Source organism: Fukomys damarensis, unplaced genomic scaffold (assembly GCF_012274545.1).
Source record: "Fukomys damarensis isolate Sample0158 unplaced genomic scaffold, DMR_v1.0_HiC HiC_scaffold_16, whole genome shotgun sequence".
NCBI classification, from domain to species: domain Eukaryota; kingdom Metazoa; phylum Chordata; class Mammalia; order Rodentia; family Bathyergidae; genus Fukomys; species Fukomys damarensis.
The window spans coordinates 76,420,036-76,443,661 of record NW_022900928.1 but is presented as its reverse complement, the minus strand read 5'-3'; the positions used below and the strand labels follow the sequence as shown (position 1 = coordinate 76,443,661).

At 42.3% G+C, this 23,626-nt stretch overlaps 1 protein-coding gene across 2 annotated transcripts in view; it reads left to right on the top strand.

Moving 5' to 3' along the window:
- Ets1 (ETS proto-oncogene 1, transcription factor) overlaps nt 1-23,626 on the top strand; it is a 125,477-nt gene that overhangs the window by 77,092 nt on the left and 24,759 nt on the right. For both annotated transcript variants that reach the window (XM_010605538.2, XM_010605539.2), the window contains exons 4-7: nt 16,188-16,307; nt 17,887-18,087; nt 20,853-20,930; nt 21,999-22,247. In XM_010605538.2, the coding sequence (XP_010603840.1) occupies nt 16,188-16,307; nt 17,887-18,087; nt 20,853-20,930; nt 21,999-22,247 (648 nt within the window). The remainder of the gene's footprint in view (nt 1-16,187; nt 16,308-17,886; nt 18,088-20,852; nt 20,931-21,998; nt 22,248-23,626) is intronic.

The window sequence follows — 23,626 nt, the reverse complement described above, 5'->3', positions numbered from 1 at the left end:
GTTTTTCCTATTGGAAGTGACCCTCCAAGTGAAGGGTCCATGGCCTCAGTCCCAAGGTATTCCTGTTGCTAGGTGGTCAGTATCCCACTTTCTCTCTCCTTTGAAATTTATTTTTAAAAAATTAAGATAAAATTTACTTAAGAAAATTTACCATTTAAAATGTACATACGGTTCAGTTTAGCCAGGGGGCAAGAACTGGGCTCCAAGGGATGCATCTCTTCCCTTGAGTGTGTTATAAATAGAAAAATGCAACTGTCACTTTAGATGAGTCCTGGGGTAGCCACTTCTGGGCCATCTTTGGTTAGAGAATTCAGGGATTAGGTAACCATGGCCAATATCTAATTAGAGAATCTTTTCATTACCCCTAAGGAAGCCCCATGTCCCTCAGCAGAGAGCCTGGAGCCCACACGTGGGGGATCTTTCTCTCCTGGCCTCCAGGGCCTTGCTGGCCCTCCTCCCTCAGGGCGTAGGCTCTGCTTACTGTGGAGTGAGCCAGTGTAGTCTGGGCGGAGGTAATGAGCGCTTTCTCCAGCTGCACGCAGACAGTTCAGCCCAGAGAGCCTGGGCTGTGGTGCTGCAGTTTCCTAATGGCTTCCTGATGAGGCAGAGCCATTTATTAGCAGAGAGCTGTGCATCCTGATCTCTCCCTGCCCAACCTGACCCAAGGCAGATCAGAGTGGCTTTGGCTACCGCCCTCTTTGCATTGATCACTTTTTCTCTCCTCTCCACCTACTGGTCTGTCTTGCCCATTGATCTGGAGACTGGGCCTGCCTGGCTGTTCCTGAGAGGCTGCCGCTGTCTGCACTGGGCCTGTGTGGGCGAGACTGTGAGGCAGCAGTGGGATCGTCCGAGTGCTGAAGTCCTGGTTTTTCAGTCCATTAGGTGATCTGTTTTCAAAGGAGAGAAAGAAACTGCCAGTGAAAGGAGTGCAGCGCTAGGTGTAGCTTGCCTGGAAACCTTGGGTCCTGCACGCCAAAAGCATTCGTGGGCCAGGGATATAGCTCAGTGGCACCTCACTTGCAAAGCACAAGGTCCTGAGTTTGAGAAAAAAAGTGCGGGGCGGGGGGGAGTAAAAGCATTCATGTTTACAAGTGGAGCTGCTTTCTTGCTTCAGGCTGTCCGGCCTTTTTGGGTTAGACAGTTTCCTTAATTAGAGGCAAAGTTTCCACTTCCATGCCTATGCCCCCAATTTTGTGTCCTGGCTTTGTCACTGAGGTTTGTTGTGTCCCCTCAACCTGTCTGGGTTACCCTGTAGGGAAGATAAGTGGTTCTGGGATGGTAGTGGTTCAGAGTCCCCAGATGACAGGTCAACCTTTTGTTCTCCTGTCAGTGGTTTTTAGAGAAAGGTCCCTAGATCTGTGCAGTTCACTGCTGTCTCCATTTTTTTCTGAATTGACAAGAATAGAACACTCACATTTCAGAGCTGACACACACTGTGATGTCCTCTGTTGAAGTTGGGTGTCATGGACTGCTTGCTGTGTGATCCCTGGTGTGTGACAGGCACCTCTCTTTGAAGGAAACTCATCCACAGTAGAGTCTGACAATTGTAATTCAAAATTTGTAGCCTGTAGTGGGAACAGATAGCATTGTGGGTCCATAAAGTCCTCTCTTGTTTGTTGGATCTTTGAATGGTTTGGCCCTGTAGTTCTTAAGGACTGGGGAGGAGTAGTGTTTGTCCAGAACAATGAACCAGAGCTTGTCAGTAGTAAAGACAAGGAGGAGACCCTGTCTCTCCCAATCCACAGTGGTCAGTAAACAGCAGTGGTGGAGAGGAAGAAGAAATACCAAACAGGGAGTTAGAGTGGTTTAGAATTAGTAAGCATGTGACTGAAGGCAAGTTGGTGTCACCTTCCTGAGCTTCATTTCCCCAGCAGTAAAAGAAAAATGTTTCAAATAGATGACGTCTAAAGTTTCTTCTTAATTCTGTGTTCCAGGAATAGTGTAGGACCCCTGAACAGTGACAAGAGCTTAGCTCCTCCTCTCTACAGGAAGCATCCCTTTCATTCATTTTAAGATTATGACTGGTTGCCAGGAGGGAGAACTTCCCTCTAAGGAGTTGTTAAACTTTTATAGCAAATTCTGTAAATTCTTTTTTTTTTTTCCTGCTTTTTGGCTGCAGATAAGGTTTTATGCATCACACAGGCAGAGTGAGAGCAGGGACAAGGAGTAGAGACAAGGGCTGATTAGTTATTTCTCTAAGCCATAGCACAGGCTAACTCTGAAAAGATAGAGGGGCCAAAATTACAGATTAGATAGGTCTGCACAAACCGTGGAACAGCCTCAGAGGATAGGGTTAGCAGTGAACCTAATGGTTTAGGGAGAGTAACCATAGTCCTTTCAAAGTTTACCTCTTTGGTTCGAACGAAGTACCTCCTTAACAGCTCAAGAAATGTCAGCTGGAACTCTGAAATTATTACCTAAATAGGATTTCTGGCATGTTAGGGACACACATTATTTGAGTTAACAGAACTGAGTAGGGTCATGAGTTGTTGAACCTACAAAGCCCAAGACTGAAACTGCCTAAGTTCTCCAGGGGGCAGAACCATTGGGTTTTGGTTGATTGTAGCAGAGTGCAGGCATTTTTGAAGACTGGGCTAGGTTGAAGGGAGGGCTGTCCCATGTGCTTACCAAACATGCTCTGGGTGGGAACTTTTGCATCTCCTCTGATGTCAGTCTTGCTTCAGGATAGGAATGTGTGTCTTTCTGCCTTCTCCTTACTCCTGCCATGTGGCTCCCATGTGGCTCTCTTGAATTACACGGGGATGAGTCAGCAGGAGTCGTGGAAAGAAGGGAATGTGTAGCCTATAGGGAGCAAGGGTGGAACAGAATGGAGGAAGCAGTGTTTGAATGAAATGCTGGACCAGGTCAGGAGGGCCATGTACCCACTTAGATCTTCACCGACTGGTGTATTTTAGGTGGTCAAGTGCTCCATTTATATTTCCATCTCTGCCATCTGTATAGAATGAGATATGGACTGGAATGTTTACTTGTTGGGGTCTTGTACGTACTGTCTCAGTTATCCTGGTAGATAGAGTTTATTAGAACACCCTCCAGATGGTTTCATCCTTGAGCATCTTGAGTCATGCATGCACTTCTGAAGTCACGAAAGGGCTGGGTAACTCAGTGCATACCTTTTAACCATTGCTTGGGTCCCCTGGCCCCAGCAATATTCAGCCATTGTCTGCTCTGTGCTTAAGCTTTTTAAATGATAAAATATTTAAATACTTGCCAGTAGTTTCTTCCCAATGTGGTGACAGTATACTTGGGATATGCTCTGTGAGATATGCTGAGCTATTTAAATGAAAAGGAGGACCTGATCTTATTTGGGTTCCTTTCTTCCTATTTAAGTGCTGGTTTTTCAGGAACAAGGAAGAAAGGCAGTGACAGGAATTCCTAGGTATGAATGGAAAGATGAAGTCAGTTATTCTGCAGGGGATCTTAGCATTGAGTCCCGAATTTTTTGCCTTTGAGAGAGTCTAGTTGCCCACAGGATTCTTATAGCTTTATGGCTGTTCTGGATCTGGGGGTACATTGCTGACTGTTGATGGCCTGTTCGTGCTGAGCTGGGGTGACACTCAGGATGAAGGCAGTGACAGGGCTTGGCTGAAAGGTCTTGGGCTCTGCCTTTCCCCATTCCTCCTTGTACCAAGCCTTTTAATTTGTGTTCTATCATAGACTGGCCTAACCACTGGTAGGTTGGTCTCTTTTGTAAGCCTGTAGGAAGATTAAGAATATAAGTAACATAGTTGGGAAGAACTAAAATCAATGATCTCTCCAAAATCATATTAGACCAAAAGATGAAATTCCAGAAACTTGAGAAAGTGTCAAAAGGAGCAAAAGTATAGGGAAAGATGAGATGCCCTTGTATGTGATTTTAGCTTTTGGTTCCTCTATTCCGTCCCAAAGAAGTGAGGAGGAAACTTTTCCATTTTGGAAAAGCTCTTTTACAGTGTCCCTAAGCAGGGGTAATTATCAGACTTGATAACACTGTTGACCTCCACGTACTGGTTTGTTTGTCTGAGATCTCCCCACCTGCCTGCAACTTGTAGGAGGCACCTTAATTACTTTGAACTGGGCAGAGCAGCAGTTACTTTTCTGATCTCCCCCATCTCAGCTGTGGCAGTGTTTTAGAAGTAGGCAAGCAAATTTCTTTGCTTGACTGGGAGAGATCCTTAGGCTAAGAAGGAACTGTTCGAGCACAAAAGAAGCCATTCCTAAGCAGGCAGCATTCTTGGTGACCTCATCTTCCTCCCAGCCTGGGTCCAGTTGGAGCTATGCATACAGGGCAGACTTCCAGTTCCTCCTGTCTGGGACTCACAGTGGCAGATATAAATAGACCAAGACTTTGTCTGTGGCATTGTTCACTAACTACCTATTGTTTCTGGAAGCAAAGCATTTCTGTGCTGCTGCTGCTGCTGCTGCATGCTCTCTCTCGTCCTGCTCCCCCTCCTTTTTTCCTTTTCTTTTTTGTCTTATTGTGCCAAAGTCTAAATCTCAGCCCAGCCATTTCCATCTGCTGCCTTTGCACTTGTCTGGTGCTGAGGGAGAAACTTGAGGGGGAAAACTGGCTCCACAAATTATATCATCTCAATACTGACCACATATTTTGATTCCAGTGATGCTTTTTTATCTGAGTTTTTCTATGATATATTTGTGGTCAAGACAAAGATATATGGATCTGATGATAGTAGAGTCAGAAGGATTTGTAACTGGTTTAACAGCTATACACCAGGGGTCTTGCTTAGTGCGTCAGTGTCAGAATAATGTGTAGTCCCTGGTGTTATGTTATGGAGCTCAGTACTTGGTCATTGTCTTTTCAGCATTTTTACTAGAGTCACAATAAAGACGCAGAGAGCATACTTAGTAAGTTGCAGGTGATTCAAAGCTGAGATGGAAAGGAAATAGAGTGAAGATGGATTCACAATATAAAAAAGATTACACATGGAAACATGCATCAAAACAAGTGAGGTGAAGTTTAATATGAATAAATGTACAGACTTACTGTGGACCTAATAAAACTCAATCAATAGGTGCAGAACTGGCTCAGTATCAATCTGCATGAAGAAAGGCTTTGAGTGTTGCAGTGCATCTGTTAGTGTTGTCCTGGTGTTTATCAACCAATAGCGAGTAAGATGATCATCCTGTTGATCTCATTTTACTCTTGAGAAGTATGCCGTGTGCCTGTCGATTTATGTCAGTCTGTGATGCTCTTTGGAACCACAGGCGTACAGGAATTCTCTGTAGATGGCAGGATGGGAGGCACAAGTGCAAAAAGTATGCCACCATGAATTGTTAAAGGAACTGAACAGAAGGTATGAAAAAGGAGAAGACTAAACATTTGAAAAGGTGTTAGATGAAGACAGATTAAATTTGTGCTGCATGCCTTTAGCCAACAGGGTTGATGGATAAGATATCTGAGAAGATAGATTTTAATTCAATGAATATCCTCAAGCTCATGCCATGCACTACTGGATACGTTCTGAACTACGGGAAGAGAATGTGCGAGACATAATTTACTGAGATTCAGTGGTGGAGCTGAACACCATATGTTAAATCCACCAGCTAACCCATAAGGATGTGAGGAAACATCACCTATAGTAAAGTGTTGGGGAGGGAGGAAAGCTAGAGGCCACATATGTAGACTTTTATTAAGGTGGTTTTGGCTAGCTATACATAAAACATAAATGGAAAATAGTTTTCTTTTTTCCTGGAGTTTGGATCAGGCCAGTCATTCACAAATAGCATTAAACTCTTAAAGGGATAATTTGAGTATAGTATAAGGTTGGGAGGAGGAAATTATATATATATTTGGAGTACTAGGGATTGAGCCCAGGGCCTTGGCCCTGAGCTACACCAACATCCCCTTTTTATTTTTTATTTTGAGACAGAGTCTTGCTAAGTTTGCTAAATTACCCAGGCTAGAGTTGAACTTACAATCTTCCTTCCCATTACGCTGGGATTACAGGTATGCTCCACCATGCTCAGGTCATATGCTTAGTTTAAAAAATTATTATGACTTACAATGAAATTGAATGGGTCACAGGGCATGGAGCAACTTCAAGTCTTGTGTGAGAAGACACCTGTGAAGCATGGGTATTTTCCCTGGTTCTGCCCTTCCATTGATTATAACTCATTCCCTTGTCAAATGGAAAGCTTTGACGGGGCTGGACATTGGTTTAGTGCCATGGTTCGCATATGGAGAATCGTTGTCTCTTCTCCAGGGAAAAGTGGCCTTAGATATTTTATTTTTTGTCTTGTTTCCCTGGGTTGAAAACCCGACAGTCACCCTGTGTGAATGTGTATGAGTATGCATTTTCTTTTCTGTCCGGATTTATTTATTAAAAGAAAAACACATCTGCATAAAAAAGCCTTAGAACTCAGAAAGAATGTCCACTTTGTTTTTCTTTCTGCAGCACCAAGGCATGTGGGGTTTGAGCTTCCTCTGAGGGGTTTTTAAAGACTGGCTTTCATCTCAAACAAGGCTTTTTCCCATTGAAAAGACTGTCCTTTTTTGGTTTAAAAATGTATTTATGTAATGTATAAATAAATAAGAAAATGGGGAGAGAATTTCCTTTTAAAATTGATGGAAAACTGTTGCTTTCTGAACATCATTAATTGGGAGTAAGTTGTTGCTTCTTCCCAGACTGTTGCCGCTCTGCCTTCTGTCTCTTTATTTTGGAGAGTTTTTCTCATATTCCTTCCTCTGCTTTCTCCTCTCTTTTCTGTCTCCTTCTGGGCCAGTTCTCCCCTTTTTCTGCTCCCAGCTCCTGCTTCCACTGTGAGTTTCTCCTGTGGCTGTGGCCCCGTCTGCCCCCCCCCCTTTGTCAAACCCTGCTCCCCTCCTTCCCACTAGCTCAGAGCCGCTGAGTGCACTCTGGAAGAGGCTCTGTGTTTGTTTCCTGCGTGGGAAGGAGAGGCAGGCCTTGGGAAAACAGTTCAAAAGTGCAGAAAAACTTTACCTCTTCCAGCCTAAATAAATGGGCCCCACTGCATTTGTTTGCCCAGATTTTTCCTTCGCCCATGGAGAAAACTCATCCTCCACCTTGTTCAGCCCAGCCTTCCTGGTGATTCTCAAGACCCCTTTTCTCTGTGCTTATTTTAGTCCCAGACCCAGTGCCAAGCAGGCCCTGGGCGGAGAGCTGGAGCAGGCCTGTGCGGGGTCAGCTGTGGCGCCTGTCACTTGGTGTTGCAGCTGCTGTCTGCAGAGCTTAGTGATCAGGCTCTCTCTTGGTTCCAGAGAAAATGAAAAGCAGTGCTCTTGTGTCCCATCATTTCTTCCTCCCCTCTGTTAACCCTGCAAATAAGCACACATGGAAAAATACCTTGCTTATGTGGCTGGAGATCTGGATTTGAGTCCTTTACTGCTTGACCACCCTATTTAATTCACTTGTGTAACCTTTGTGAACCTTGGTTTCCTCACTCATAGGGTGGAGGTAATACTAAGGTATGTTTTCGGACCACACTAAAATATGGGAGAGAATGTTCTCTAAATTGTACAAGTCTATTCAGTTAGCAGTAAAGGCTATTATAGGTGGGAATGAGTGAAATTAAAATAAATTGTTTATTCCAATTAACCAATATCTTTAGCATTTTAGAGTGGTTCCTCAAAAACTGATAGAAGTTGTAGAAGCTGGGATAATAAGATTTAGGATGTCAGATATTTTCCATCTTCTTGAGAGGTTATCTTAAGTCACATTTGTATTGAAAAACTTAAGGCCTTCTCTTGAGTGTTTAGTTGAAGGCAGGGCAGGGGTTTTCTTCTTTCAGAAGTGTTAGGGCTGGAAGAGGAGCTCAGGAGCTCAGTTGTAGAGTGCTTGCTTGCCTCACCTGCTCAGGCCCTGGGTTCTGTCCACAGCACCAAAGAAAGAAAAGCTGGGAACAACCCAGAGGATGCAATACGGTATCTGCAGATCTGTAGAGTGGAAAGGGCCCAACTCATGCTTTTCACCTTAGTAACACGAAGACCGTGGATCTGTGTTTTTATGACAAAGAAATCCCACCTTTCTGGGATGTTTAGGACTTAACCATCTAAAACTGTTGTGTGGTGAACATCAAGTGTAGTCTTTTAAACAGGCATGCTCTGAAATATGGGAAGCACTTTTTAAATGGCTTAAAGCGATAATTTAAGAACTTTATTCTTTAAATTACTATTGAGATGATTCTTGATGTGCAGAAGTCCTAATCTCTGTAGTTAAAACATTCTTTAAATTTTTTTTTTTTTTTTTTTGGTATTGAGGTTTGAACCCATGGTCTAGGAATGCTAGGCAAGTAAGTGCTGTACCTCAGAGCTACACCCAAAGCCCACATTAAACACTAAACATTAAAACATTCTTTTAAATTATGGAAGTATCATTCATTGGTAGGATTGTAAATGACTAGGGTACACTGCAGCTTGAGTTTTGGAAAACTCCAAACATGTAGAAAATAGTTTTGAGCACAACATCATACTTCTCCATTACACCATGTTGATTCTAAGATGGCACTCGTAAGAAGTTTTTAAAACTCAAAGCCTGCTGGGCTCATGTAGCTGTGACATGTTGTCATGGCAAGCATAATTGCTACATCAAGGGCATCCCCTTTAGCAGACTGGAGGATGCAAAATAGGCAAGAAATTAGCATGTCCTATTAAAAAACAGCCAGTTTCAGGTGATGCCAGTTTCCATTTCTACCTCAGAATCTGATGTTTCATTCATTTTCTTGGTTGTTTAGTATGTACCTTGGGAAATTGCCAGATTCCTTCTGCTCACTGTCTCTCTGTTAGGAAATAAAAATCAGTATTTTTCCAGTCATATTTCATAAAATGTTAAACTTCAATAAAGTCAGCAACAATTTATTGAGGATCTACTGTGTTCTGTTTGGCTTTGGGATTTTCACATGTCTTTCACATGATTCTCATTGCAAGTCAGGTAAAGCACTGATGGGTCAAGAACAAACTTCATCTATGGGTCCTTGAGGTGTTTCATATGCCTTCAACTTGCCAGTCCTCCAGAGAAAACATAATTTAGAAGTCTTTCCAGCAAAGCATATTTATTCAAATATTTCCTTTCTGTATGCCCAATCTTTCAGGTGGGACATTTGAACTATTCTCAGGAGCAGAGCAAGAAAATTTAGCTGCAGGACCCAGGGGGTGGTTCTGCTCTCTGGCTCTGGTCCTGGAACGGAAGAGGCTCTCTGGGTTTCCCTGAACACCTGGAATTGATTTGGGTTGGACTCTGCTTCCAATGCATTTGGAGGATGGTGGTGGGGCTAGGAAAGAAATAAATCCAGTGATTAAAAATAGCTTTTGCATGTCAGGTGCCTGAGTGAATTTGGGAATATTCCTGCAATCCCTTTTGTCTGGCAGGTCTGAACTCTGGTGCTGCCGAATTACAACTGCTTTCATTTGTTTTTCCTGCTTTCCTACCATGTAATGGTCAAGGGCTCATTGGAACCATGTGTGAGCCTGGTGAGTCACCAGGTACTTAGGACTCTGGTGGTAATAATGTGTTAAAACTCCTTTTGGGGGATGGGCTGGGGTGTTTGCAGGGAAGGAGAGAGAAGCCTGAGGTCACTTCCTACAGATGTTCACCGTGCCTGGTCTGCTGTGTAGGCTTCATTCTCAGGCCCCACTGCTGCAGGACCAGGCTGGCTTCCTGGTACAGTTTGGAGAATACTTTGTTCCATAGCAGATCATCTCTTTTGTCCCAGGGCAGCTTCCCTCTGCGAAGAGGTATCTAACTCAGAGTTGGCAAGTTGTACGCAAACAGTGTGTGTTCCTTGTTGGCTGCGTGCGTTGGCAGCACTATTGAGATGCTGTAACTTGAAACTGGCTTGCATTTTTCGACAGTCAGGTCATTGGAGGGTGAATTGGGGATTTTCTATGCTGCTTCTTTCTCCCTTCTTTGGAGGACTTTTTATTGGCTGATGCCTTCAAGGGGGTTGGGTGTTGGAGATGAGCAGACACCCCATTGTATTTTTCCCTAACTGACCGGAGTCCCTTTCAGATCTGTACTGTCTCACTGTTTGGGGCAATGATGAACTGCTAGGTTGGGATGGGTGAGGACCCCCCCCCCCCCCCCCCCCCCCGCCGCTTTTTTTTTCCCCCCCCCCCCCCGCAAGGGCACTGAGCCATTTATTGCTTGGCCTTTGTTAAGCCAGGGTCTGGTTGTCCCTCAGTGTTTATCACATCATTAGGTTTATGAAAACTGAACCAGGGACTGAAAAGGACCCTTATCTCCCTCCTATTCATTAACTCCCCAACCAGAAGCAGGTGAAGGTCTTGTCTGTCATGTCTTTTGCCTCTTACAGCAATCAGGAGTGAGACAAGACACTACTGGTACCTTCAGTTCTGCTTCCAACCCATCCCCCATGGAAGGGAGGACAGTAGAGACTGGGTCTTATAGTCTGTCACATTCATCTGGCATCATTAACCTCTTTACTGAGCCAGTAGGGACTTCCCAGGGACAATTAACTCTGGAGCCAGAGCATTTAGTCTCAGTGGCCACAGCCACTTTCCTCTTTGTGTTGATTTGAAGGAGTAAATACCTTGCCTCCTGCACTGGGTCTTGTTCTAGGCCACTGGGTCATGCTCTACCTTTTAAAGTGCCATTTTGGTTCATGCCATAATCTCTAGGATATTTTTCCATGCTTCTACTGACAGTTGAAAGATCAGGAGGACACAATTGCGGCATCATCCTTCTACATGAAGGACTTGAGAGTCAAAGGAACCAGTTTTGAAAGCATCTTTTTTTGGTCCACCTTTGTCAGTTTAAAGATATAGTGTTACTTTAAAAGAAGTTCTATAGTTCAAATGTGCCAATAAGTGAAATTCTATGTAAGTACTAGGGGAAAGCATTTGAAGTCTTATTTTCTTTTTCCTTAAGTATGTCTGCCTCTTTTTAGCTTTCAGACTACAATCCTGTTTCATCTCAAAAATGTCTTTCTGATACTAAAATATTAGTGGGTAAGCAGTACCAAGATCAGCTTTATAATTCTTCAGTGTGTGTGTGTGTGTGTGTGTGTGTGTGTGTGTGTGTGTGTGTGAGCGCGCACATGCATGCCTGTGCATGTGTGTTTTTCTGTGTGAGGTGAAATAAAAACTGATAATGCTAGTAGATTTTAAAATAGGGTCATCATAGCATCCTCCCTACTTTTGTATGTGTCTGGAAATTGCCAAATGAAAACTGTAAAATCCTATGCGGGATGTAAACATCACCTATTAGCAGATCTCTTTTAGAAGTGAAGTGAATTGAGTAAGTGACTTGCCATTGTGAGTATAGTAATATTGAGATCAGAACCTCCAAATTTTGATAATGAGCCAAGTCAACCTTTTTTATTGTCTTCAAAATCCTATCTTTTCATTGGGACAGTTGTTCTTTTCTCTCCCTCATATGAACTGGAAAGTTTCTTCTTGGTTTTCTCTTTCTCAAAGAAACATTTCATAAGCCTTTTTGTAACTAATTAACCTTATATTATGTGCACAGTGGCCCACTAGGGTGATTCAGGGCTGAACACAGACAGGGGAAGAAGCTGGGTTTTCATTTAACCTGTTTGCTTCATATGAAAGGAAGGAAGCCTCACTGCTCTTAGTTTCAAGAGAAGAGAAGAATATAGATGATTCTGTAAATGACTTTTAATAATGTTTTTATGCTAGCCATATGAGATAGCTTTGTTTAAATGTTTATTTCCTTAAATATATCTAATTATTAAACCAAAAAATAAAGACTTGTCTCTCAGCTCTGAAAATTTTAATTTTCTTAGATCTCTGATTGTGATTTGCAGTGGAATAGAGCAGAAAGGCCCTGGATTTTAAAAAGTTGGAAGAGTTTTAATAATTGGTTTCTGGCCCTGTGCCTTTAGGCCAATCAAGCCCCTAATTTCTCAGTTTTGGTTTCTTCACCTGTAAAATGGGAAGCCTGTAATACCTTCTAGGCCCCTCAGAAGTCTTCTGTTATGAGGATATTATGGAATAGTGTTATGTGAAGGGTCTTGGCAAATTATAAAGCTGTTTTCAGACTTAAAGGATGTTATTCATGCTGCTCTGGTTGTGACAATATCCAACACACATGGCAGGTACCATTATACTCCACTATAATCCCAATCCAGTGAGCCTGGGATCTAGCCTTGGATTTCCTGTCTTTAGCTGTGTCCCTCACCACCTGGACCTAGGATACTCCATTCTACATCATCGATTAAGAACAGCTAGAGAAGAGACATGTATGGTCAGTAAGCCACATGTTGTGAACTTCTTGTTGAACAAAAGCCAACTGAAGTGTAGAGTCTGTGCAACATTGTTGGTATGATCTGTTTGGTTTCAGAGAACACAGAAGAATGGTATAAAAAGACACATGAAATGTCTTTGAAGTGTTCTTAGAAACTGATCAACCCTTAACTTTGAGATACAGACAAGCAAAAGGAATCCTTTTTTTACATTTTACTTGAGACATGTATGAGGTGGTTCAGGGCTAGGCCACCATGACAGGTGAACACATTTCCCTGCATTCAAAATGCTATTGGCTCATTATGCCCTGTAGATTCAAGGAAAGCTACTTGTCACTTCGGCCTCCACACCCTGCAATCTTGGGATGATTATTTATTCACTAACATCTGCGCAACTTTCCTCTCAGAAACCTAGATAATTCTTACAAATATTCACTCAGATTTAGGGTACTAGGAATAATCAATGGACAAGAAATCGCACAGGATTACAGTATGTTTCTGTTTCCAGAGTATTATGTTGAGTCTCTACTGTATTGGGATAGGTATTTTTTCAGGTCACTTTCTTAGAATTTTGGGACAAGTATGCTATTTCAACTTTAGATATTGTAGTTATTATTATTAATGTTTTTGGTACCAGAGATCGAACTTGGGACTTTGTGCTTGATAGGCAGGCGGTGGAACCACTGGGCCAAATCCTTGGCCCATAGATGATGTAATTATTAACAAAGACAGTGTCAATATTTTTCCATAAAATATAATTGATTAATATCCATGGAGGTACTGACTACTGTCTGGATGTTGCTTCTAAAATTAGAAATAATTGATACCTAATACAAAATATTATACAGTAACAGGTAATGAGGTAAAATATTTTAAGAATAACAGAGAGAAGCCTGTTTGGATTGAGCCATTTCAGATTCTCCACATACATAATAACTTAATTATACCTGAGAACAAATCCACATGCAGGAGTCTCAAGTGTGTAAAGAAGGTTTTTACCATTTGGGCTGTGCGCTCTTTTTTAGGAACTCTGCATGAAATTCCATAGCTTGAGGGGCAGTGCTGGGCACCACCAGCTGGGTCCCTGTACAGCTGCAGCTGACCACATGTGGTCTGGACTTGGAGATGTCACTGAGGTGGATAGGAAAAGGTAATTTCAGCTGTTTCCCTTAGAGAGACTTAAGTGAGAACCTGGAAATGCTGGTTCCCTAACAGGAAGCCGGATCCTGTGTAGAGAATTGTCCACTCAGCATTCCTGCCCCAATCATGCTACCAGAGTATGTAGAATTACCAGAAGCAGACTCAGGTGGAACCTTTTTCTTAGGCTTTCTGCTGGCGTCCTTGGCCTTAACCTCACAGGGGCAACACACTGCCCAAGCTTTCATGTTAGAAGAAGCCTGGCTCCTCCCGGCCACCTCATCCTTTAGTTCCCATCTGCAGCAGAACCACTGCCTGTCCCTTTAGCTTGGCCTGCATTTTCCACATGTGTTGTCCTGGCCAGTTTCTGCAGTTAGTAAAGTTCTTTTCATCGAGTCATAAATCTAATAGAGGGAATAAACACACAAAACAAAACGCACACAGTTCAAATTCATGAATTTATGTTGGATGGGAGTTAAGGGAGGGAAGTTGATGCAAATCTGGAAAACTTTAATTCACAAAATATTTGTTGGCCTTGTGCTAGGAGTTAGGGAGGCAGCAGTTGTCTCTTTTTTCGGATTTGGACTGTCTGATTAACTAAAGAGTCTCTTTCTGTGTAGTAAAATTGACCTCTGCTCTAAGGGAGAGATATTTCTGGACCTGCTGCTTAGCTGTTCTTGGATGTGAAGAGTGAGGACGAATGGGGAGTGCTGATGTGTTTCTTAGTGACTCATTTGGTGATTACTCCATTGTTTGAAGGGCTGGATGTTATGTAATCAACATTCTATCCCTTCCCCCACTTTTTCACCCCAAACAATCTGGGATTTTCCGTCATTTTGTCAGTCTTCCTGGAGGCATGCTGATTTTTCCATTAGAATTTTTTGGGCACGTCCCAGGGCAACCCAAACTCACCACTCCCTGGAGCTTCAGATTCCTCGTCACTGGCAGAGCCTGGGAGAGCTGTTGAGTGAGCCTGTGCTTCCTGGGCAGGGCTGGACTCTAAGCAGTTTCCTAAAGCATGGCTGAGAGCAACATGCGGGAAGGTGCTGCCTGCTCTTCTTACAGGCAGTGTAACTGCCATTCATTTTGACATTGAGAAGCAATGTTACAAGATTGCTCCCAATTGGGGGCCATCTATTGTCAGCTTGTTCCTTCTGTTTCCTTTTTATTCAGCCAGTAACACATATGTATGTAAGTTTAGAAATGCCTAGTTAAGAAACTTCTGTAGCACCCTTGCCTGGAACTCTGGCATTTTAGATGTCATTTTCAACGTGCAGTGCATGAAGACTTGGGCTTCTAGAAATTATAGTGGAGTGCATCACTGCTGAAAGTCACACACAGGAAGGCTAGAAAGGATTATTGTTTTGTGGGAAATTGAGCCTGAAGTGCACCCGGAAGATCTTTGGTTTTAGCCATATTTATGTGCTACACTGTGAATAGGGTCTGCAAGTGTGGGAGGTGCTGGACATAGCAGAGGCAAAGAAGCATGCAGGTCTAGTAAAGGACAGAACCCTGGTTAATCTGCAGGTATCTCACTCTTCTTCACCCTTATGTAAAGCAAGTTTTGTAGATTTTACCTCTTGTATGCACCTCAGGTTGTCTGCTTGTCTTACTTGTGTTGCCAGCTTCCTAGTCATCATCGCCTCTCAGAAAAACTAGTGCAATAACTGTTTTACAAGTCTTCCTATATCCATTCATATTCACCTTATCCACTGTTCTTTACAGAACAGCCAAGGAGATCTTATGATGTAGTCAGGTCCTTTTCCACATAAAACTCTCAGCAATTTTCTATTTTACTTAGGATTAAATGATAGATTACTTAATGTGCTATCTGCTTTCCTCTTCAATTTCATCAGTGGCAGCTGTTCTCCTTGATCACTTTGCTTCAGCTGTGTTGACCTTTTTGATACTAACATACATCAAGCCTCTGTTCCACATCATGACCTTCATTTATACTTTCCCTTTGTCTAGGACTAGGATCCTCTAACTTTATTGCTCATCAGAATCACCTGGATTATGTGCTAAAAAACAGATTTTGGGCTCCACTCCAAGAAGTTTGGACTAGGTAGGTTTGGAGTGGGGCTGAGAATTTGCATTTGATAATTTCCATGTGGTGCTGCTATAGCTGCTCTGGGCACTGCACTTTGGGAATCACCAGTCTAGTGAACTTTCCCCTGCCACCAAAGTCCTGTGCATCCTTCCGATTGTAGGTCATTTATCTCTCTTCTCTTAAGAGAAGCCTCTCCTGTTTCCTACAGACTTGCAGGAATTCTTATGTATATGTTAACATGCATCTTGTCCTTTTCCTTTAAAGTCCTTGTGACATAGTATTTGAATATTTAATTGTGATACTAGTTTTTTTTAAAGATGACTGAATCTATTGCAAGAATCAGATGTCCAGAGGCCACTTCTGTCTTGTTTCCTGCTCTTTCGTTCTCTAATTCCTTGCATATGAAAAATGCTAAATAATAATTGGTTAAATGAATGAATATTACTCTTTCCTTTCCTTGTCACAGGTACCTGAAAATAAGTACTGTAATGCTAATGTTTTAAATGAGTGTGAAAGATGAACAAAGACTCTATAGATGAATTAGTAGAGTTGCATTGAAGGAATAAGCGTATTTTGTTGTCAGGGATGCAGGATGTTTTAGGCAAAGAGTTAGCGTTTTTGTTTTTTGTTTTTGGCAGAGGCCCAGCATGTTGTGGAAAGCCCCTAGAATTGTACCTGATCTAATGAGAATGCTAACAGTTCTTTCTCAGTTAGTCTTCAGTCTGTCCATGCTGTTATGTTTTGAGTATTTAATTATGTATTTGATTTTTTTTTGTGGTTCTTATCCTTTTTTTTCTTACAGATATGGAATGTGCAGATGTCCCACTATTAACTCCAAGCAGCAAAGAAATGATGTCTCAAGCATTGAAAGCTACTTTCAGTGGCTTCACAAAAGAACAGCAACGACTGGGAATCCCAAAGGGTATGCTTTTGTAGTTAAAAGAAGAAACTGGGGTCAGATCCTTACAAAGGGTTTAGTCACAATCCTGTTGTGTGTGAGGGAGATATTAGCCTATCCACAGTTAGATCAGCAGCCATACGTTGTTGCATACGTCCATTAGACCAATCACAGACACACAAGCTTGAGATCCACCGTCTCCTGGCTTGTCACTGTCATCTTGGTCTTAGAATAGTGGTTCCTGATCCTGTCTACACACTCAAATCCCCTCTGTATCTTTGAAAACTTCCAGGGTCAGGTTCTATTCTGGTGGCATCAGTGCAGTATTTTTTAAAGCTCCTTAAATGATTTCAAAGGGCAGACACATTTGGGAAATTTTGTTTCATGGTTACTCTGGGCCACCATTATATGAATTCAGTGAGCTGCATTTCTTGGAATTTACTAATTGATCTTTCCTCTTCCATGTACTTTGGCAAAATGTGTTTGTCATTTGTGCAAACCTTCATCTGGAAGAGGTTATTCAGGAATAGAAAGGATCTGATATTGTCAGGAAAAAAAAGTGAATGGAGAACATGTCAGCTTTCACCAAAAAAAAACTCATGAACACTTAAGAGCAGAAAGAGCACTTTTCTATTGAGAGACAGTCTTAAAATCATCAGCAAGTTCTACTGCTGGGTGAGAGACTTTAGCCTTACCAAACTCAAGCTTTCAACATTCTGTGAATGAATCTATATACCTTTGCCCTTCTTTACGATTTTATTGTAGACCTTAGTGTACAGCAATGCCAAATATCTTTTGAGGATCACAAGACACAATAAGGTGAATTCTGACTACTGGGCTTCCCCAAAGCTCATGAATAGTCTGCTAGATTGAAGTAGGGACCCTTGGAGCAGCTGTGGCACAGGCACTACAACCTGCTGTCATCTGAGTACTTGGAATGTCATTTGCAGCTGTAGTTGTGTACAGACCATAAATGAAGATTAGAAGTTGTCTGTACTACTGTACTCCTCAAAGTAGTGGCTATAATACTTAACAGACTTTGCAGGATTTCCAGTATAATACAGGTACCTAATAATGCCATCACCCTGTACCATTTGAATGACTTACCCTTTCTAATTGCTAGGATTATTACTAAGCATAAATTGCTAAGATAAAAATAATTGGAAATAATGGTCCCAAATATATTATAAGACTTAAGAGTGGGGATAGGCCTTTGTAATCTGTAGAAAACACTTTGCTTTATTATTATTATTGCTATTACAGAAACCGTTTACTCCCTGACTAGGGCTTTTTAAAAAAAATCAAACAGAAATGTGGCAGTGAGAGAGGAGATTCATGGAAATCTTGGCCTGAGTGAAGGGTAGGGAATGTGCCTACTCCTCCTCCTGTGTTACCTTTTGGGTCACCAGAGCACCTTCTCTCCGTGGAGAAGGTGGGATATTGAATGTGGGAGATGGGCTGCGGGAGGTGCCTGATGAGCTCTGTCTGCAGGCTGGAGCTTCCCGATTCTGTGGCTAGGATAGCATCCTCAGCAGTGTTCAGGTCCTCTGGTGTCTGCTCCAGAGCCTGGTCTACTGCATCTTCCTTTGGTCTCTTCCCCCAGACCCTCGGCAGTGGACGGAGACCCACGTTCGGGATTGGGTGATGTGGGCGGTGAATGAGTTCAGCCTGAAGGGTGTGGACTTCCAGAAATTCTGTATGAACGGAGCAGCTCTCTGTGGCCTGGGTAAAGACTGCTTCCTTGAGCTGGCTCCAGACTTTGTTGGGGACATCTTATGGGAGCATCTAGAGATCCTGCAGAAAGGTAAATGTGTGGAAACCGGGAGGGTGGGGTTTGTGTGAAATTACTCTGAATGGGGAGGGAGATTGACCCAGTGGGGATGTGGTGCAATCAGGGCATAGATTCTTAAAGGGGATGTGCCTAGTTCAGAGCTTGACATCTAGCAGGTGCTTAGTACAGGCCAGCTTCTTTTTCTTCTATGTATTGGGGGTCAAGATTTTAATTTCAAGCACCTTTGTACTCCATTAGCTTTATGATATGTCCAGTTCTGATCCGAGTTGTTTTCTTAGGCCCATGTACTATGTGTTAGCAAGTGCCTCCGGCCAATGCCAGAATAGTTTTTGTACTTTTTTTCCTGGCAGTCTTAATGCACATTTCCTTGATCCATGGCCATGTAATAATACCTGGTCACATGCAGAAGAGAGCTTAGCCTTTCTGAGCTTGTTAATAAGACAGGCCTTTCTGCCTACTGGTGGGTTGGACCTGCAGAGGTGCATAATACTATTCACATCTGGAGCAGAAGCCAGGGTCAGATGAGGACAAGGTGTTGCAACCTTGTAATGACACGGCCTTCCCTATTGGCCTCTTCCAACCTTTTTGGACCAAGTGACTCATGTCCCGCAGTCCTGGCTGAATACAGAAACAGCAGCAGCCAGTGAACTTGGGTGTTTTTGCCCTTATTTTTCTGAATTTCTTCTTAAAATAAATTGCAGTTACCAGCAGTCAGCAGTGCCCTCCTGCTGACTGTAAGCCTAGAAGCCCGCTGCCCTCTGTAACCCAGGCCCACCCTTTCTCTGTGGTCACCAGCTCCAGCCCTTGGTGTGGGCACTGGGGGAAGGGTGCAAAATTCAGGATTAGCACTTTTAGTCCTTATAATACCTGCCTTTGTGTGTGTAAGGATATTCTTCATCCTGCTCAAGTGAGACCCAAATGAGATTGCTGGGGACCTGGGACTGTGCTCTTTATTTCTTCTTTTCAGCTTTTCTGTTGAAAAATGACAGTCAAGAACTAGATGAATCTCCCTGTGATTGCCCCGGTGGAGTGCTGGTGGCACTTCCCAGTCCTCCCCACCGCCCTGGCAGGCTGTCTGTGTAACTGCACATTACCCACTCTGAGGTATCAACACGAGCAACCTGTTTATATAGGGAAAAGATACGGGAGGCTCATTGCAGATCTGATTTAACTGCTGGCAGGAGATCACACCTGTTGTGTAAATCAAATATATTCTACTACATACTGTAACATTTCCCTTGTTCATCACAGTGGAACTATCAGGTGTTTTGGGTGTCTGACTCTGTCTTGATCATATATATATATAGTGTCTAGTACATTGATAGTATCTTGTTTCAAAAATGCTATAAAACACATCTTCTCTTTGAATTATCAGAATAATCCTGTGAGATAGGAAGGCCAAGGTCAATGATTGTTCTTGTCCATAAAAATCATTCATTTATTTAAACTCTATTTTCTTTAACTTTTAAGCCTCTTTTCATTTTTTTATTTTGCCTGTTTAACTTTAAGTTCCTATCCTATCTTCTTTCTGTGGTCTAGTGGATGCATGGAGAGTTTCTGTCCCTAAGACAGGTCTGGGTTGCCTTTCTGGACTATCATAAGGGACTTTAAGAGAATTAGGATGTAACTGAGTGTACCTAAAAACAAAAAGCATACCTTCCCACCCAGTGTTCTGTGGAGCTAGACAGTAAAAATCATCCCTTTTCAGGTTCACATACTTGAAGCGATGAGGGATCTGTTTGTACCGAGGCTACAGTTCTGGTTCTATAATTAAACCAGAGGAACATAGCACCCAGAGAACGTTGATGTTTGGGGTGGGGTGGAGGGCCAAAGGTTCAGGGGATGTTTCAATCTGATAAGCTACTAGAGCAGAGTTTAATCATTTTATCTCAACTGGGAACTTTTTTTTGGGGGGTGTATGTGTGTGTACATGCATAAGCTTGTTTTCCTGTGAGCCTTTGTTCCCAACAAGCTATTAAATAGCCGAGGAAAAACCCAAACCAATGCACTGTCTTTATGTCTGATTCCGTGAAATTTAGTCAGATGGCTCCATAAAAGTGTCAGAGGCTCCCGCTTCCCCCTTAGATTCCAGGGTAAACAGAAGATCCCATGCTGACCATAACTAGATGGAAAGCACTTCTGTCTTTGAATATCCTTCCTCTCCCTTTTGTTCCCCTTCCCCGGGGAAACTGTTTGGTTGTGTTGCTTTATATAAGCCTTCCTAGTTCACTAAGTGGAGTCACCTTACCAGTGTTCTATTTCTTGTCTGGGCCTGAACTTGAATTGTAAGAGCAGTGAGAAAAACAGAGAGCGCAAACCAAACATCTGTTAGAAGTGGAAGATGTATAATCTACTTGCCCAAAGATTGCAGTGTATTTCTGAAACGATTTAGAACTTATCAGTTTAGGGGTTGGGCACTGATCTTGGTGACATCTCCATTCACTGTCCAGCCTTTGAATCTAATCTCTAGTGTGATACATACGCACAGCACATGGGCTGAGAATGAGAGCTTAGCGATTACTCACTGACTCACTTTCCAAGATATTAAATCCCATTTTGTAGCTACTGAAATAATAAACTTAGCCATACTTTTGTGATCTCATCTCTTGACAAGGCCCCAATCAGGGCAGTCTCAGACACCAGCGCAGTTAATGAACTTACACATTTCTTAGAAAAAGGGTTGAGATCATTGTGGCTTTTGCATCCAAGATCCTTTTAGGCCAAGTATTCCTTACATGTTGACTTCTTTATTTCATTTCCAACCTTGTCTGTTGCAGAGGATGTGAAACCATATCAAGTTAATGGGGTCAATCCTACCTACCCAGAATCCCGTTATACCTCGGATTACTTCATCAGTAAGTTCCAGCTTTTGCTTCCTTCCTTCTCCTTGCTCATTATAATGGGGCACAAGGAAAGATCTCCTGTCTCACTTGATTTCAGACTCCTTCGTGGTAATTTTATGGAAAATAATGTTTTTTTTAAAACTACAGTCTTGTTAATTATTATTTCCCATAAAGTATAAGAGTTTAACTTTGTATGTGCTTTACTTTTCTTTCCTCTCTCTCTTTTTTTTTTTTTTTTTTTTTGTAGTGCTAGTGATTGAATCCTTGGACTTTTGTGCTCTAGGAAAGTGCTCTGGCATTTTGCCACAACCAAACCCAGTACATATCTTATTAGCCTGCAGGTTTCTGCACAGTGCATCTCGGAATGTGAAAGTCACAGGGAAAGAATACATACAACTCGACTTCTAAATGTTGGATCTTATTCTGTGCACTATATTGGCCAACAGGGTTGGGTTAGTGATCTGATCTTGGTCCTTGATCTTTCCTTTTTGACCAGTGGAAAGCACAGTATTTCCTCTGAAATCCCTCTTTAAGAGCATGCTATGCAGATCCGTGTCCTATTACATAATACAAAACCTTTTTCTTTTTAGTATACGATACCTAGCCATGCCAGAGAGGTGGCAAGAGGAACAGAATTAGTATAGAGCTGTGCTTAGCTGATGGCTTTGTTTTCCTTCGAAACAAATGGGGCTAAACAGGGTTATTTTCATTTTGTTTAACTTAATATTGTTTTTATTCTAGTAATAACAATAATATTTTGAATATCACAAATGTTTGGAGGCAGTTTATATATATTTATTCTCATTTAATCCTCATCTCAGCACTTTGAGGAAGATTACAGGCACACTTATTTGTAGATGAAGAAAATAAAATCAGAAAAGGAAAGCATTTTATCAGTGCCCATAGCCATTAAGTAGTGGAGCAAGGTTAAAAACTCAAGATTTTCTGAATTCAAGTGTTTTCCTTTAATTCTCTAAAGCAGCTAGCTCATTCCACATTGTGAGGCCATCACAGTGGTGCAGAACTGTGTGTTCTAGGTGCACATCTGTCTTCTCTAACTGCAAGCATCTCCATGTCCAGGCTATGGTATCGAGCATGCTCAGTGTGTCCCTCCATCGGAGTTCTCGGAGCCCAGCTTCATCACAGAGTCCTACCAGACGCTCCATCCCATCAGCTCAGAGGAGCTCTTGTCCCTCAAGTATGAGAATGACTACCCCTCAGTCATTCTCCGGGATCCTCTTCAGACGGACACCTTGCAGACTGACTATTTTGCCATCAAGCAAGAAGTCGTCACCCCTGACAACATGTGCATGGGGAGGACCAGTCGTGGTAGGTCAGATCTCTTCTCTGAAAGCTGTTGGGTTTGTAGGAATTACTTACCTTTGTGAGTTTCTCATTTTTTTCCGTCTGATAAGCTCTATAGATTCCTCAATTTTGGCCTTCCCATCTTAGAATGCCTAGATGATTAAGATCTCTGTGTCATGTTATTTCAGCCACATGCATCACGATGACAGAAACTTCAGGGTTCATGGGGGGATTCAGGTGTGGCAGAATAAATAATCATATATCTCATTCTATTTCAATTTGGTCATTTAAAAATAAAGATACCTTATTTTCTTTGAGAGGATTTTGCATGAGGAGACACAAAATAAAATGAAAATGCTTTAGTGACCCTCTTGGGAAACTCTTAAGCTTTGCATGTGTCCTATGTTCCTCCAGAGTACTAAATTGGTCTGTATAGAAACTGGCTTGGTACCTGGAATGACCTGTGCTTATTCATCCTGGGATCTTTAGCCTCCTGTGACTTCTTTGGTTTAGGAAGATACAGGATGGTTAACCAGTGGTTTATTTGGCCCCAGTCATCAACAGTGTGGTGAAAGTGTGTATTTAGCTAGAGGACTAGGGAAAGGTGGTCAGCGGCTTCCAAAAGAAGGTACTCTTGTTGAAATGGCTATTATAATAGTGATAAATCATTCAATGGCAGTGAAGTAAAGTTTGCAAAATAGAGCAGACTGACGTAAAGCAAAAAAGGTAAATTGTACCTAACTTACAACCATGATATAAACTATCACAGGTATCACCTATGAAGTAATATAGTCAAAGTCCAGTTTATTGTAAGGAAGAGCTAGCTGATTTCCAAGAAACTTAAGAAGATGACTTTTCAGATGGCAAATGGGAAGGAGTTGGTGACAGAAAGAGGAGTAGGAGAAAGCTAAAGCAAGTGGTAGAGAAGCCTTTGGTTGGTCGCAGAAGTCAGACTTGGGCCAGTATGTTAGTGATTTCTGCTTTATTGCTTGCCCAGCTGTGATACTATTCTGATGCTCTTGGAGGTCCCCTTACTTTGGAGGGTCACCCCGTTTGCATCTTGGGCCACATACCCTGTCTTTTTCTTCGAGTGTTTGAGTTCACACTTCCTGCCAGCAAGCCTTGGATAACCAATGGACCCTCTGCAGGGAAAGTCCCCACAAACTAAGAACCTAAAATTGTCCTTCGTAGGGTACCAGTGTTTGTGTTTCAGACCAAAGGGGATGGGTGGGGCCAGTTTTATCTTCCCCTTTCTGTCTTTTATTTTTGGGTGCATGTCTATTGAAATGGACGAGTGTATGGCTAAAGCATTTGAATGACCTTCTTTTTCATGGGCTTTCGCTACATATATGTAACGAGACTGAGTTGTGGGTTTGGGATTCAGCCATGTTGTAACTTTGGGT